The sequence below is a fragment of the Filicampus tigris genome, chromosome 15 (assembly GCF_054856515.1).
Source record: "Filicampus tigris isolate MCC_2025a chromosome 15, RoL_Ftig_1.0, whole genome shotgun sequence".
Classification (NCBI taxonomy): Eukaryota; Metazoa; Chordata; class Actinopteri; order Syngnathiformes; family Syngnathidae; genus Filicampus; species Filicampus tigris.
This window is the reverse complement of record NC_141231.1, coordinates 13917700-13932509: the sequence shown is the minus strand read 5'-3', so window position 1 is coordinate 13932509 and position 14810 is coordinate 13917700. Positions and strand designations below refer to the sequence as shown.

General features: G+C 40.9%; 1 protein-coding gene across 4 annotated transcripts in view; it reads left to right on the top strand.

Annotated features, from left to right (window-relative positions):
* The window catches only part of LOC147135630 (mediator of RNA polymerase II transcription subunit 13-like), an 88586-nt gene that overhangs the window by 21538 nt on the left and 52238 nt on the right, over positions 1-14810 (top strand). For all 4 annotated transcript variants that reach the window (XM_086053231.1, XM_086053234.1, XM_086053233.1 and 1 more), the window contains one exon: positions 7273-7510. In XM_086053231.1, coding sequence (XP_085909357.1) covers positions 7273-7510 — 238 coding nt within the window. The remainder of the gene's footprint in view (positions 1-7272; positions 7511-14810) is intronic.

Genomic DNA, 14810 nt, shown 5'->3' with positions numbered 1-14810 from the left:
GGAGAACGTACAAGGAAGACATTTATCCCAGGACCCCCTTTTTAACCCTAACGCCAATTAAACTGCCGTGTGCACCCCTATGCCATGGAAATTTGTCACAATATTTAACTTAACTGTTCATAACTTATTTAATAGAAAGGAACTAAAAGCGCCATATGTAGCCTTTTAAAAAACATCAAATTTTGCGAGGCTACCGACTCAATTGCCCAAGTAATTTTTAACTTGCTGTCACAATGAAGCCAATCAATACAAATGTGCTCAAATTTGCAAATGTTAAATTGAGACAACCTACCTTTTTGGTTTGTTGAATTTGTTGTGTGTTTTCTTGTTTTCTGAAAACATAAAAAAAAAAATGACTTTACTTCAGCAACGATGCTATTACGCGAATGATTTATTGCTAATTATTTTGCGGACCCCCAAGTTATGGCTCATCAGCGCCAGTTTGAGAGCCGCAGTTATATCATATTGATGCACTGTTCATACTTGCAGTTGGGCCAAATGTAAGCATTATTCCCTATCCTTTGTCCAATCCCTCCAAAAGTTTATGCTTAGCGATTATGCTGTGCCGTTGGGCGTATTAAGAGTGATTCTTCAACATCAAACGACAGCCAAACCAACTGTTGTAAATTGTTCTCGTCCTGTGTGGGGTCATTTTAAAAATTGGTTAAGATGTTAAAAATCAGTATGCGAGTACCCTGCTGTACACAGATTGTTACATGGAAGGGCAAGAACTCTGCAGGTATTAAAGTATATCCGACCCAAAAGGTATCTTAAATTAAATGGGTGCTTGTCACCTGTCTATAAGACCCAAATTTGTCACGGCAAGAACCATATTGATTCTTATTGATATCTGAGTCAAGGTGCTTGTGGTCATAATGTCATGCTGGTTCAGTGTTTGCCATGGTTCAAGCCGGTTGTCAGGGAATCTTGCCAAAAACATGAGGATTTTTTATATATCTAGGCCTATTGATTTTTATTGATATCCAGACATGCCTGCTTGTGGTGGCTTGAGCCTCCGGCTCACCGACATTTCATTTCATTATTAGAGCTTCGACAGATGTGGTTTTCAAATGTTCATTGTCTTTTGTCAACTTTTTTTTTACCTTTCTACCGGTCGCAATTTCCAAACTCATTTTTGCCTCATGCAGTGGGCAACAGGCAAGAAGGAACATGGAGAACCCAACATAAAACAAAACAACCCCAACAATAACGGAGAAGCAAAGACATGTTATTAAATAATTGCCAAAAACAAAGCCTGCTTAAAATAAATAAGACTGCTTATTGGGGTCCCTGTTAGGAGGATTCCCGAATCTTTAAGTGTGATTGCAGTGTCTATGGGAGTTTCCATTTGTGTCGTTGATGTGGACATAACCTCTTTTGGACTGTTTCACGCATTTATCATATTTCATGCTCACTTTTAAACACAATCAAAGCTATATTAGCCATCAGTTAACGAGAAATAACGAGGGCAGGGATGTTTGAGGAAGTAGAGAAGTATGGCTCTTGGTAGTTTCTGCAATTAACCCTTTTTTTTTGCCGACTGTTATGTAGTAGTAGGCGGTGACGGTGTTCCACAGAGTTCAATTGTGGGGCCCCTGTTGTTTTCATTGTACTTGCTGCTGCTCGCCTCCTACCTGGACCTTGTAGGAGGGAGCACATTCTGCCCTCCGTTCACTGGCTGCCTGTACGTTTTAAGATTCTTTTGTTTTCAAATCTTTAAATGGTCTCGCCTTACGACTCTGAACACCTACACCCCTACGCACCTGCCTGGTGCCTCATGTCAGCGGAACAACCACTACTGGGGGTACCGAGGCGAGGACTAAACGGAGGCTCTGAGGAGATTGAGCCTTCTTTGTTGCCAGTCCATCTCTTTGGAAGGACTTCTCGTTAAATGTTATGCAAACCCCCTCTCTTGTCCATTTAAAAAAAAAACACTGAAGGACCGTTCCATCCCAGGGACGGAATGACCAGCTCCGGTTTTTGTATGTCTAATTTTTACTCCATGTACAGCACTTTACGTGCAGAGCTGCTTGTTTTAAAGTGCTCTATAAATAAAATTGAATTCAATGGTTTTCTGGTTTTCTAAAACATAATGTTTCCCTGCCGAGATGACGTTTAAAAGCCAGTGAATGCTTCCTATCTATTTTAAAGCTCCGGTTTCAGTTCACATGCACACGTCTCCCTTCAGGACTACACTATGATAAACCTCTGCGGTGTAAGGAAATGAGCCCCTCTGTTGTCTACTGTAATGGATGATGAAGATTATGAGGACATGTCCCAAGCTTGACCTTCTGCTGGAGTACACATACATGCAGTAATTCCAAGCCTCCAGGTCACCTTGTTTTCGTCAGGACGTTACAGTTAACACACTTGTTTATGCTCCGGTTTCATAAATGGTGTTCCCCTGCTATATTGGGCAGTTTTTTTTTGTTTTTTTTTTAAACGTATTTTTACAGTCAAAAGTTAACTCCTGATTGACAAGAGACAGGACGAGCGTTTTGAGAATAACGAGGGATACAATTTAATAAAAAATTGCATCGATCGAGCATTCAAATACAACCTGGTTGACTGGACGGATGTGTGACTATTTCCCCTTAGGTGAGGTCATACAGTATATACACGCACACAAACAGGCAGTTATCATCTGCCTTGTGCTTCTGGTGCCCTCCTAACTAGAGACATTGCTTTGTCCAAAGCAAAGTGACAATACAATACCGAAAAGAGGGCGGAACAAGGTCTGCTTTCTTATCTTTTGCGGTAAAACAAAAGGTTGTATGAGGTTACTATTACTGTATGCGAGAAATGTATGGGAATGCAGTTGTTGGCTTTTCTGCTTACTTTTAAGTCATAGATGACTGAAGGGGGGTGTTGGGGGAGGGTTCTTTAGACACTCCCAAAAGGCTATGGGTGACGCTGAGAGATGAGAGGGAGAGCAAAGATGGTGAAAGATAATAGAGGTGAGAGGAAGGTCACCGCTTTAGTGGTGGAAGGGAAAGCTCTTGTTTTTGGGTCCTGCGCCGAGTCCTAAATTGAACCGAGCGACCTAGTGAACAACAGGCTCGGAAGAGCGACGGTTTTATTGACAGAGTGACAAAAATACACGATTGTTTTTTTTCCCCTCGAACCACTTTGTTTTTCACCACGACTGTCAATGATTTTTTTCTTTTCTTCAGTTTTTTTTCCCTGCGGGACTTGCTTGGAATTCCCAGTTGCCATTTTTGTCATGTTGACAGATTCAATATTAACAATTTAGCCAAAATTCAATGACTCTTCTGAAGGGCTCATTTGATTTTGGTGCGATTCTGGATAAAGGTGTGGATCTAGAATCTTTTTCATGAACATTTTTTTTCCCCTCCATCCCCAAAACAAGCCCTGCGTAGGAATATTATTCTTGTTAATTGTGCTATGGAACTAAAGCTAAACAAGCACAGCGTTTCACTCAGGGGCGAGTGACGTGTCACTGCAACTGTGCTTTACACTTCTCTGCACCTACCTCATAGCGATTATCACCCGTACCATTAAAGCCGTGACGATAAAAGGTTGCTTTTGTTTACGTGGCAGATTGCCGTGCTGATTTATCACTAAATGCGCCGATTGAACGGCAGATAATTTAATTTGCGGGGTTGGCGGTGCTTTTCCCCTCCGCTTTCACCCTCGTGTTTGAAGTGTGAATTTAGTAAATGCATTACGATAACAGGCTGATACTATCAGTCTAGCGTGATGAGACATCTCAGACGCTGAATAATAGAATAGCAAAGGTGTTTCTGTTCTCTATTGTATGTTATTGTACCTCCACGTGCAATGAATAATTTGCGCAAAAAGAGTCTTGAGAATATGAGCATGAAAGTGATCAGTAATCCAAAGGGACCAAACGTTAGGAACATCGCTCATTGTAATCTAGTGCCAAGGATTTCCATTTGTTTTGTTTTGAAGGCAAATTTTCCCTTGGGAAATAAATGGAAACAGGAATAATAATTCTGGGGTCGACCTGTTGGCATCGTACAACATAAATCGCATCTGATCATTTCCCAGTGATTAATTCCCTGCGGGGCTCCTTTCGGTGTGTGTGACTTGGCCAACGGGTGGCAGTATAATATTGTTATGCATATACAAATGAAGAAGACTTTCACAGTTACTGTGATTAAGTAACTGCAGTAATATTAGTCGCTTTTCGCAGAGGATAAATGATATATGCCCGCAAGCATTTTTATATTGTTTGTCTACATTTGCTGCTGCACCATTTGTTTCAAATATCCATTGGTTAAACCCTACCACATTACGGGTTTTTAATTAAGCTAGCGGACGTAAAGGCTTAAAGGTATTTATTTTTTTTCCCCCCAAGTTGCACCCTTTGCGATTTGAAAATTTCATTCTGCTACACTGCGATTTTTATTTGAGTTTGAGTTATTATTCAGCCCTACTAAGAATGAGTTGAGTTGAGTTCGATGCCGCCATACAACACTCTTCTCAAATTTTTAGTTGCAAGTCAAAGCAAACCCCCCAAAAAAAACAAAAAAAAATCAGCCGGACGACAGCTTGTATTTCGAAAAACTCGGCCTACTTGTACCACAGTACTTTTTAGGCTAGTCACAAAAAATAGCCGATTTACTGCACCACTGTCCACAAAAATAACTAAATAAATAAATAGATAAATAAAACATTATGTAGGTGTGACAGATAGATAGGCAATTGAGCGCATGTCTGCTTCCTGACACGCGTCTGTTTACATGATCGCATCCAACATGGCGTGCGTGTCATCATCATCGCATCTGTTGTGTGCGTGTGTGTGTGTGTGTGTGTGTGTGTGTGGGTGTGTGTGTGTGTGTGTGACTGCAAACATGTCAGCGCGCTCTATACGTAATCCTCCACGAGCGCTCGGCGGGATTCGGCGACACACCGCACAGAAAGGAAGTGTGCACATTTTGCCTCCCGCCCTTGTGTTGGCACACACTACTGACAGGCTGCATGACCACCCCTCTCCTGCCGCCCCCCACCCTCCTCCCTGATCCAGTAGCAGAAGACAGCAGTGTCAAACAGTGGAAGGACTTTTGACACTGACTGGGAGTGACGAGGCAGCAGTGCAAGCAGATGTCTCTCTCTCTCGCTCTCTCTCTCTCTCTCTCTCTCTCTCTCTCTCTCTCTCTCTTTTTTTTTTTTTTTACTTGCACTGGCTTTGGTAGACGCTGCATCCTTGACCTTGTCGTGGCTAATTTTAGGGCAGGACTTATCGTAGCGCCAATGTTTATATCTCCCATTACACGCACTGTCATTATAGGAGGGACTCGTTTGTAATTATGGCTGAGCTCGGCATGCAGCTGTGCACATGCAAGCCGCTGCAGTGCATTGTCGCTCGTGTTTGGACTGACATTTGGAGGGACTTCGGGACACAGTTAACAAACACACACTGATAATTGGGTCTAATTTGAGTCTGATTCCTCCCATTGTAGTCAAACCGAGCAAAGGCCCGATAGTCGTCCTCAGTGGTTATCCTCTGATGTTATGTACGATGAGAAGAATTTCCCTTCCCGATCTGCTCAAAAAATGGTAAACCCGTTCACTATTTTCAATCACAAATCTTGACGTCTGCGGTCAACAACGATTTGGGCTGAGCCAAATCGTGAGAGTCCGTGGGAGGAGCAACTGGTTGTGCTCAAATGTTTGTATAAACTTGTCATTCGCCACAATAAAAATAACACAAAGCGTTTGTCACCGCACAGGAGTTATCAGATAAGCTAACAGCTAGCCTAGCTTCTTGCATTCCTTCCACTACTACTACAAAAAAGATTAAATGTAAAAAATACATTTGTGTGGCTGTCTAGCTAGCGCTCGTGTGTGGCCAGCCTAATTTAGGCATTCTGTAAAGTACTACTCGATGGCTGTACGCCTGTGACCAGAGTGCCAAACATGATCCAGACAGCTGAGTGAACACAAGAGAGGAGGAGGGTAAGCAATGAATCCACCCCCCCCCCCCCCAAACAAGCCCCCCCCACTGTCTGCTCTTCCACACAACGCGTTTTGTGCACTCATGCGCAAGATGTGGCAACACAAGCTAACGCACAACAGGCACAAGAAAAGCACGTGCTGTAGATGGTGCAGACCTCCGCCAAAGCTAAATGTACGTTAGCTGATGAATGAACAGCTACAGTAGGATCTTAACACGGTGAAATAAAGAGTATATAAAGACACAAGACCTCAGCACACTGTAACTAACAAGTTAGCATCCGAGGATTGACTCCATGTCGTCCATAGTGTATTGCATTGCATTATCTCACACCCCTGACAATTTTTTTTTCAATGATGTGTCATTATCAGCGGCGGGGCGGTTCACAAGAGTGCCCCCAATGTTCTTGGGACCCCCAAAAAGTGCCCCCCCCCCCACACACACACACAATGCGTTGCTTGGAATGACTGTAATCGTTGACTATCTTCTTCTGTCCTGAATGCCTTATGCCATATTATAGACAATCTGTGTGTTTCTTCCGGTCCAGTGAGCTCAATGCTTCTTTGTCACTTTACCGCAAGACGTTGTGCGCACATGTGAATCTGAACAGGAAGTAGGCAACCGTAATTGGACGTCCTCCGAGGAGTTATTGATCGCATTAGATGTTGTTTTTTTTTTTTTTTTTTTTTTTCCATGTGAAACACAACAGTGCTATTGCAGTGTAAAAGCCTCACCGCACTACCGTTATTGATTCATGGTTAGTGCTTGCTTTATATCATCCTGCGTGTAGGAAAATAAATACACACTAGAATAGCACTCAAAGATAAAAGACCTCCGGCAAGTGAGCGATTTTAGCAAATTGCTCACATCATAGACCTCCTGTATCTTCTTGGACTAACTAACCAAGTAACTAGCTAACGGCAATAAAAACAAACCAATTTCGCAGAGATGAAGAAAAATCAATCCTAACCACGTGCTAGGCAAGGAGCGCAGTAGGCCCTCGTTTATTGGCTCTCGAACCCCCCCGCAATTGACTCAATTGTTATCCGTCATCCGTCTGCAGCGTGGGTACCCTTATGACATCCGTCATTCGCCTTTTTACTCCAGGTGGGGGAAAAAAATAGTACCCGACCGGTCCGCCTCTAATTTTAAACGGGCGTCCGTCGGCGAGTCCGACTAAACTTTCACGAAACGATTACAAGACGGCCTTCGCGCTCTCAGATGCTCGAACCTTTAATAAAACAACTTGATAAAGATGAATGCCCACAGATGCTAAAGAAACAAATTGAACACTGAATTGATTTCTTAATCGTCTTTTCTATCCCCATCAGGCGGATTTGACGGGCATCAAATGGCGCTGCTACAACTTCCGTGGCGGCGGCGAGTACGGTCCAGTGATCTCGGCGCCCGCCCAGGATGACCCGGTCCTGCGCAGCTTCATGCGCTGCGTGCAGGCCAACCTGCTGTGCGTGTGGCGCCGCAAGATCAAGCCTGACGCCAAGGAGCTGTGGATTTTCTGGTGGGGCGACGAGCCCAACCTGTCGGATGTCATCCATCATGAGCTGGAAGGTGAGTGGGAGAAGGAGTAAAAAAAAAAAAAAAAAAAATGTTGCTCCCTTTTTCTAGCTGTACTGTGCTAAAGCCTCTGAACATGGTTAAATTTGTTCACAATGACCCTACAGTTCATTTTTTCTTTGGTTATGTAGGCAGAGTTCAAAGTTGGATGAAAAAGACTTGATGAATGTACAGTGGTACCTTGAAATAAGAATCAAATCATTTTTCCCCATTTAAATGAATGGGAATGTCATTAATCCGTTCGAACCTCCCCCTAAAAAAAACATTCTTTTTTAATGACCGAAATAGGACTTTATGATATTGTACTTTATGAAACCATATACTAAAGACAAATAAACACCCTTGGCCACCTGGGGGCGGTATAAGACAGATGGTTATACTATACATGGCCGTGTGTACAATAGAGACGTCTCAGAACCTCACAGAGGATAAAGAATATATGTCTGGATACTGATATCTGATACTGATATCTAGGGGTGTAACAAAAACTGATTTGAATCGAAAAATCTATGTTGAATCGGGTCAAGATAAGTCTTTTTTTGGGGGGGGGGAAATGTACACCAGCTATACATTTTTGATGATTTGTTGTTTCTTTGAATTTATAATTTTCAGAGTTACATGTTTAAAATGGCAGTTAACTTCAGCCGAGAGTGGCATCATTAATGGCTGGAGGCCTCTTTTTGAAGGAACATTCACCATTTGCTCAAGTACTGCTCACTGTGAAGTGAGGTTGAGTAGAAAATTGGCCATTTTTTTTTTTTTTTTTTTGGGGAGTTGGCATCGGGAAAATTGACATAAGCTTGGTCACGCAACAAAGTCATGGTACCACTTTGCTTCATGTGCCAGATTCAGTTGTCTCGTACTCGATTTGAAATGAGCCGCCATTCCAATTTGTGTCATAACATGAAGACAAGTATTTTCTTCTTTTAATGCAGCTCAATGCGCACTAATGCTACACACGAGCCGTTGTTGTCTAACACACAAAAGGCCTCTCGTGGCGCGGGCTGTCGAGTCCTCGGCGGGCTTTGTGCTGTTTGTTCAAGACGTGTTTGCGCTTTGTGCGGAGAAGTCCTTTATTTGCGCCTCCTATAGCACATATCTATAATGTGTTTGCTTTGCAGCTCAAGTGTTTATATGCTGCTCGGGTACTATCGCTATGATGAAGCGCCGCGCGTGTGAGGGAATCGCACGGAGCTATCGCACTTTGGAGACTGCTACTGTCAGCACTATTGCCCCTATTTATAGAAACATTTGCATTATCTGGCCGCGCACGTGTGTCGAAATCCAACATATCGACTAAGCCGCGGGAAGACAGAGCGCGGGGGAGGCGGGAGAGGGATTATATTTTTCTGCCTCTGCTTTCATTAGAACAAGAGGAGAGGGGGGGGGGGAGAAAGATGGAAGCGTGGATGCAGAGGTTGTCGCGATAGTGAGAATTGGCCATGAAAAGAGCTTTGAAGGCGCAGCATGCGGATGCTTGACAGATGTCGGCGAAAGCCCTTTGTTCCAGCGCGTGTAATACAGAGAGGTCCTTTGTACGTTGATATTGTTGTTCCAGACATGCGACTGCCAGCACGCAGTCGGTCCCCAGTCATCTAATAGCCTGTTGGAAGTGTGCAGGATGGAAGAATAAACTCAGCGTGGGGCTCAGGCACAAATTAGGCTTCATGGGAGAAATCTATTGTGCGCGCGACCAAATGTACTGGACTGTATGTATGACTTTCCTTGCAAAGGGCCACTGGCAGCTCATGCTGAAAATATCCATTGAGCTTAAAATAACCTTAATGATGAAAATAATTATCCTATATTACCGAGACAGAAAAGAAGCATTATGAATAGGTACATAATAGGCCGGTATTACTGGTACCGCATGACTTAATGACTCTCTGTAAAATGTACATTTTGTTATAGTGGCTTGTTTGCTGCAGTACTAAACAGGGTTTTAATTGTTTTGGAATTTTCATTTTCGTTAATTTTTAGTTGAATTTAGTTATAGTTTGTCAGAGAGAGTTTGTTGGTTTTTATTCAATTTAGTGTTTTTCACATATGCTTCATATGAGTTTAGTTTTCTTTTTTTCTTAAAGTTTTTTTTTTTTTTAATTGTCGGGTATTTCTTGTGTACAAGATTTTCAACAGAAAAACTCAACACTAAACATTCTAAAAACGCTTAAAAATTAACCATGTAAGTTGGCTTTCGCCGTCTAATGCTTTTCTACATACGAGGCACTCAAGGCGTCTCCTCATTCACTAGCCACAGATCGACCATAAAACCACATATTTAACATTACAAAATAAACTTAGACACACCACCAAACAAAAATTCCACAAAAAGGTTGCAGAGGTTAATTATAGTATCGAACACCTGCCATTTTGAGGTAGAAAATTTAATTGTTCTGCATGTCACTATACGTGGCTGGCATAGATAGTTGAACAAGGATACGTTGTTTGTATTTTTTTAATACTACAAAAGCAATTCCCGTAACATTACTACTACTGATTATTATCTAATGTGGTATTTGTCATTTGTATTATTTTCATTGAAATTAAATATTTTTTAACATACATTCCTTCATACTTTGTACTTTTCTCATGATAATAACAAATTAGATATTTATATACGGTAGCTTGGCGAAAGTAAAAAAAAAATAAGAGGGAAATGATACTCTCCATCTTAAAAAGTAGTTCCCATGCTTTCTGACTGAACTTTCCTGGGCTGCGCAGTCGTTAAGCACTCAGTGCAAGCCGGGAAATGAAAACATGAGCCATTCTGTTGCTTATTTTCCATGCAAACAGTTTCATATGTTTGCAAAGTGAGACACGAAAGATAGATAACAAATTTGTCAGGATTAGACATGTTTATCTTGACCTTTGCAGGCCGCTATATGAGCTAGCTAAATGTAGTGAAGTGGTCCGGGGACTTGAGTGACCAACACATCCTGAAATCAACGTGTGTGGGGGATTGTTGTCGAGGTCTTACGGCGTTGATGCGAGTTTGCTTGCTCCAGGTAAATTTTGCTGTAGATTGTTCTCTTCTTTTCATTACAAAAGTTGTTTTTTCTTTTTTAATAGAATATAGTCACAGTATTTTTTATTTATTTATTATTTGTTACTTTTAGAGAGAGTGAAGGCATCTTTTCCGGAATAAAAATGAATATGTTGTACTTTTGTTGTTGTCACTTGGTCAAATATGACTCTCTTCCCTCGTTAAACTTTGACTTTATTGTCATATTGCGATTTTGTCCCTGAAAAATATGACTGTTCTTGTAAAATTTTGACTTTTTATTTCAAGTTTTTTTGATAAATGATAATGAACGAAGAATGAATGCGATAAAGGACTTTATTGTAACATCACGACTTTCTTGAAAATAGTCAACTTTTTGTTCCCAACGGCATTATAGGGGTACACGTTGTAGTTATTTTTGATTGGCGTTGATTACGAAGGAGTCCTTGGAAAAATTCAGCCAATATTCTCACAAGATTACTAATTTTTATCAAGACAAAATATGTGTTTGTTCTTGTAATGAGTCCGGCTATGTTTTTCTTGAACAATTATGAATTTATTCTCCATAGCATTATAACTTTTTTACTCTTGAAAATTTAATTTGTCGTAAAATCACAATTTCAGAAATAGGCAGCTTTTTAATTTTTATTGCATCTTGGTGACCTGGTAGTTATCTTATTTGGCGTTGATTACACGGGATACTTTGGAAAAAAAAAATCCAACTTTATTCTCATAAGATTAATACTTTTTATTTAGACAAAATACATCTTTGTTCTTGCAAGGACTATGACATTTTCTTAAAAAAAAACAAACAAAAAAATAACAACGTCCTTATGTTTACAAGGAAGGCCTTGGAAAAATATTCGCCTGTCAGCGGTCCCTGGACCCAAAAAGTTTGTGCGCCCCTGATCGGACTGATGTGTCACCCCTTCTCAGTAATTGTGACAGTCAAATCGATAAAAAAGAAAAGAAGATCCTGTAATTACGACGTGCGTCCGTGAACCCGCTGACCGAACGTGTTGGTGTGAAGAAGTGCTGAGTAGCCGCGCAGTTAAATGTTGAGAGCGTCGCCATTGTTTGAAGGTGATAAATCTCTTTACTGGTGCTTAAGTCTAAATAAATGATGCCTTTGAGATAGTGCCAGGAGCGCACGCAGCCAGGATGGAGTGTCGCCCCCTCTGGCTCGCTTCACCTCTCTGATATTGTCTTTGCTTCAATGGCAAGTCTTTAAGGAGCCTGTTTTCACACTAAGTGGCGTCTTTAAATAGGTTGGCCTGTAAATGAAAAAAAAAAAATGCAGCAAAAGGTATTGGTTGAGTGCTGTTTATGAGTGCATATGATGAATGGGCTGAGTCATCAACATGTTGCCTGCACAGTCGTAGAGAAAGTGACATATTTTGGATGATAGTCATAAATATGAATACACTCGCATCAGTAGATTTACAATATGAATGATGTTGTAGTTTTGATATGCTGATTTTAGATATGCATCACTGGTGGGAAGTACAAATACGTTGCACCTGCGCTCAAGCGATTTTTTTTTTTTTTTTCAGGCATATGTACTTGATTATTTTTCTGACTATTTTTTTACTTTTACTCCCTATATTTGAAAACAGATGTCTGTACGTAGTGCTCTCTTATTTGTCAGCAAAGGCAAGCATTCAAAAATTCTAAATTCTAATCCAAAAAAAGATACACAAGTAAGGTGCATTTTTTTTCCTAAGTGTCAAAATTAGCTTTAAAAGATTTTTTTCAAATCATTCATTTCACAACATTAGTTAAGTTGAGCCAACGCTGGCTAGCTCTTGGTATGAATTAAAAAAAATAAAAAACAGTACATGTGACGTTATTTTTTCATCCTGCCAAGTAACCAAAATGCATGTTATATTTAACAAACATTTGCCTTTGTCCTAAAAAGTAAAATAGCAGAGAATACAATTTATTTAAGTACAGGAGATGAATCAGCACTTTTACTTTTACCAGTCTTTTTATTTTATTTTTTTAACACAATTATACGTACTTCTACTCAAGTACAGAGTGCAAGTACTTTCCCCCAGCTGCAGGATCATATACAACCCAGCAGATTTTCGGAGGTTATTGTGCATCATCATTGCCGCGTTAATACTCATGCACAAGCACAATCTGTGAGTGCGGATAATGAGATGATTCATCATATGGATGTATATTTCATCAAAACAGGAGCGATATTATCTGTTATGCGGCTATTTAAATAACTGCCATATCGTAATATCCCAGCTGTGGCCGAAATGAGACCTTTATGCAAAGCGAAAAGAAATTCATTAAACATTGAGACAAACTCTGACATGCATTGTCCATGCCTTTAAACATGAGCAGATAATCATTTAATGGTTGACAAACAAATGGCTAATGCAACACTTCAACATTCTTCAACATCTGGATGAATTAGGATTAAAATTCCGACCAGTGAGTTACAAGAAGCGCATCATGTTATAACAAGAACGGGTTGGCACTGTCCCTTCTTATCTGACAGGCTAAGCTAGCTTTTACCAAGCTAATTTGCCAACATGTTACAGAATGTAATTGAAAGCGATGTTCGTGACACTTAATTGACAGGTTGTATAGGGAGGGTCGGTGCACAGGCGTTTTCAGATCTTTTCAGAGACGTTTGATAGGATTCAAGTCTGTGCCACTGAAGGACATTCACAGAGTTGTGCTGAAGCCACTCCGTTGTTGTCTTGACAACACAGCTTAAGGTTGTCCTGTTGCAAGGTAAACCTTTGCCCCATTCAGAGGTCCTGAGCACTCTAGAGCAGGTGTTTATCCAGGATGTCTCTGTAACATCTTTTTATTCATCTTTCCCTCAATTTTGACGAGTCTTCCAGTTCCTACCGCTGAACAGAATGATGCTGTCACCTTCACTGTAAGGATGGTATTGGTCAGGTGATGATTGCTGCAGGCAATCACCAAGAGTTCAATCTTTGTCTCATCAGACCACAGCCTTTTCTTTCTCATGCCGCGTTTGTCATTGACTAAAATGATCAGTGTATTCAAACCACACTGTGTGGGTCTGTTTCTCTTGTCATCACACAAATATGGACATATGAATCTTAAAGTAGTGCTGATAATGAATGTAAGGTATTTCATGGCGTGGAGTTAAGCAGAGGCTGGTGACTTTGATAACGCCGCAGGCGGTGTTCTAGTGCGCTGCCACGACAGCATGTGGTCAAGGTGAGTGCAGGAGGAATACTTTAAACAGCTGAGACGTTTCATTTATATAAAATCTACTGGACGACAAGATACATTTTTGCAACTGTTGGTTCCCCTCCCCCAATTCTGTACAATAATAAGAAGGCCTTTATTGATCCCACAGTGGGAAAATTTTCATCGTTACAGAAAACGTCCCACTTGTAAATTAAACCGCAACATTCATCTGTCTTCTCACAGAGGCTTCCACATTTCCTCTTTTTCTTGAAACTGTAGTTAAGATGAGCAGAATACAAATGACTCGAGGGGGGGGAGGATTTGGAATGGAACCAACACTTGATAGGCCAACCAACAATAGGGAATGCAGGTGATGAATTTGAATGGTATATACTTGAAACAAACTTGGGTAATCTTTAAAATAAGGCACATGAAGGAACTAAATACAAAGCATTACCAAATAACGTGAAAATAAGGAAAGCTAAGGTTGCTAATTTCTCTTGGGGAATTCAGGCGATAAACTCAGGTCGGGTTAAAAACCTTTAAAGAAAATAATTTTGCGTTTGATCCATGAAACAAACTCCCAGAATAAGCAAAGGTAACTATGCTTAAAATCATCACCTTCGCAGGTCACTGGGTAATTAGCATTGACAAGCTAGCCTTAGCACATTAGCCTTGGCATATTGAATTAACTGCAGAGCTAATAACGTCCAACTAACTCAACTGAAAATTAAAACGATTGAATGTTAGCACATTCGCAGTAGCATGTTCACAATTTCTTTTCCTAGTGTGCCACTTTCTTGTTTTATCGCTTCCCAAAGTATGATGCACCTCCTGTCATTTCAGAGGAAGAGCTCGTGCCTGTTTAGCAGGTCAGCCTTACCAACACCTGACAGCGCACTGGGGGGGTGTATGTTGCTAACAACTCTCAATTTAATGCACATTTAATTCAAACGCTCCTTTGAAAGAGCAGAGAGGAGAGAAATGATTAAATAGCACATCTCAAATGTGTAATTTTCTGCTCCCAGAACCTACAAATGGCTCGCTTTCATCATGATCCCGCTCCTTTTGAAAACATTTTAGCGTCATTATGAATGTTTGAGCAGTCAC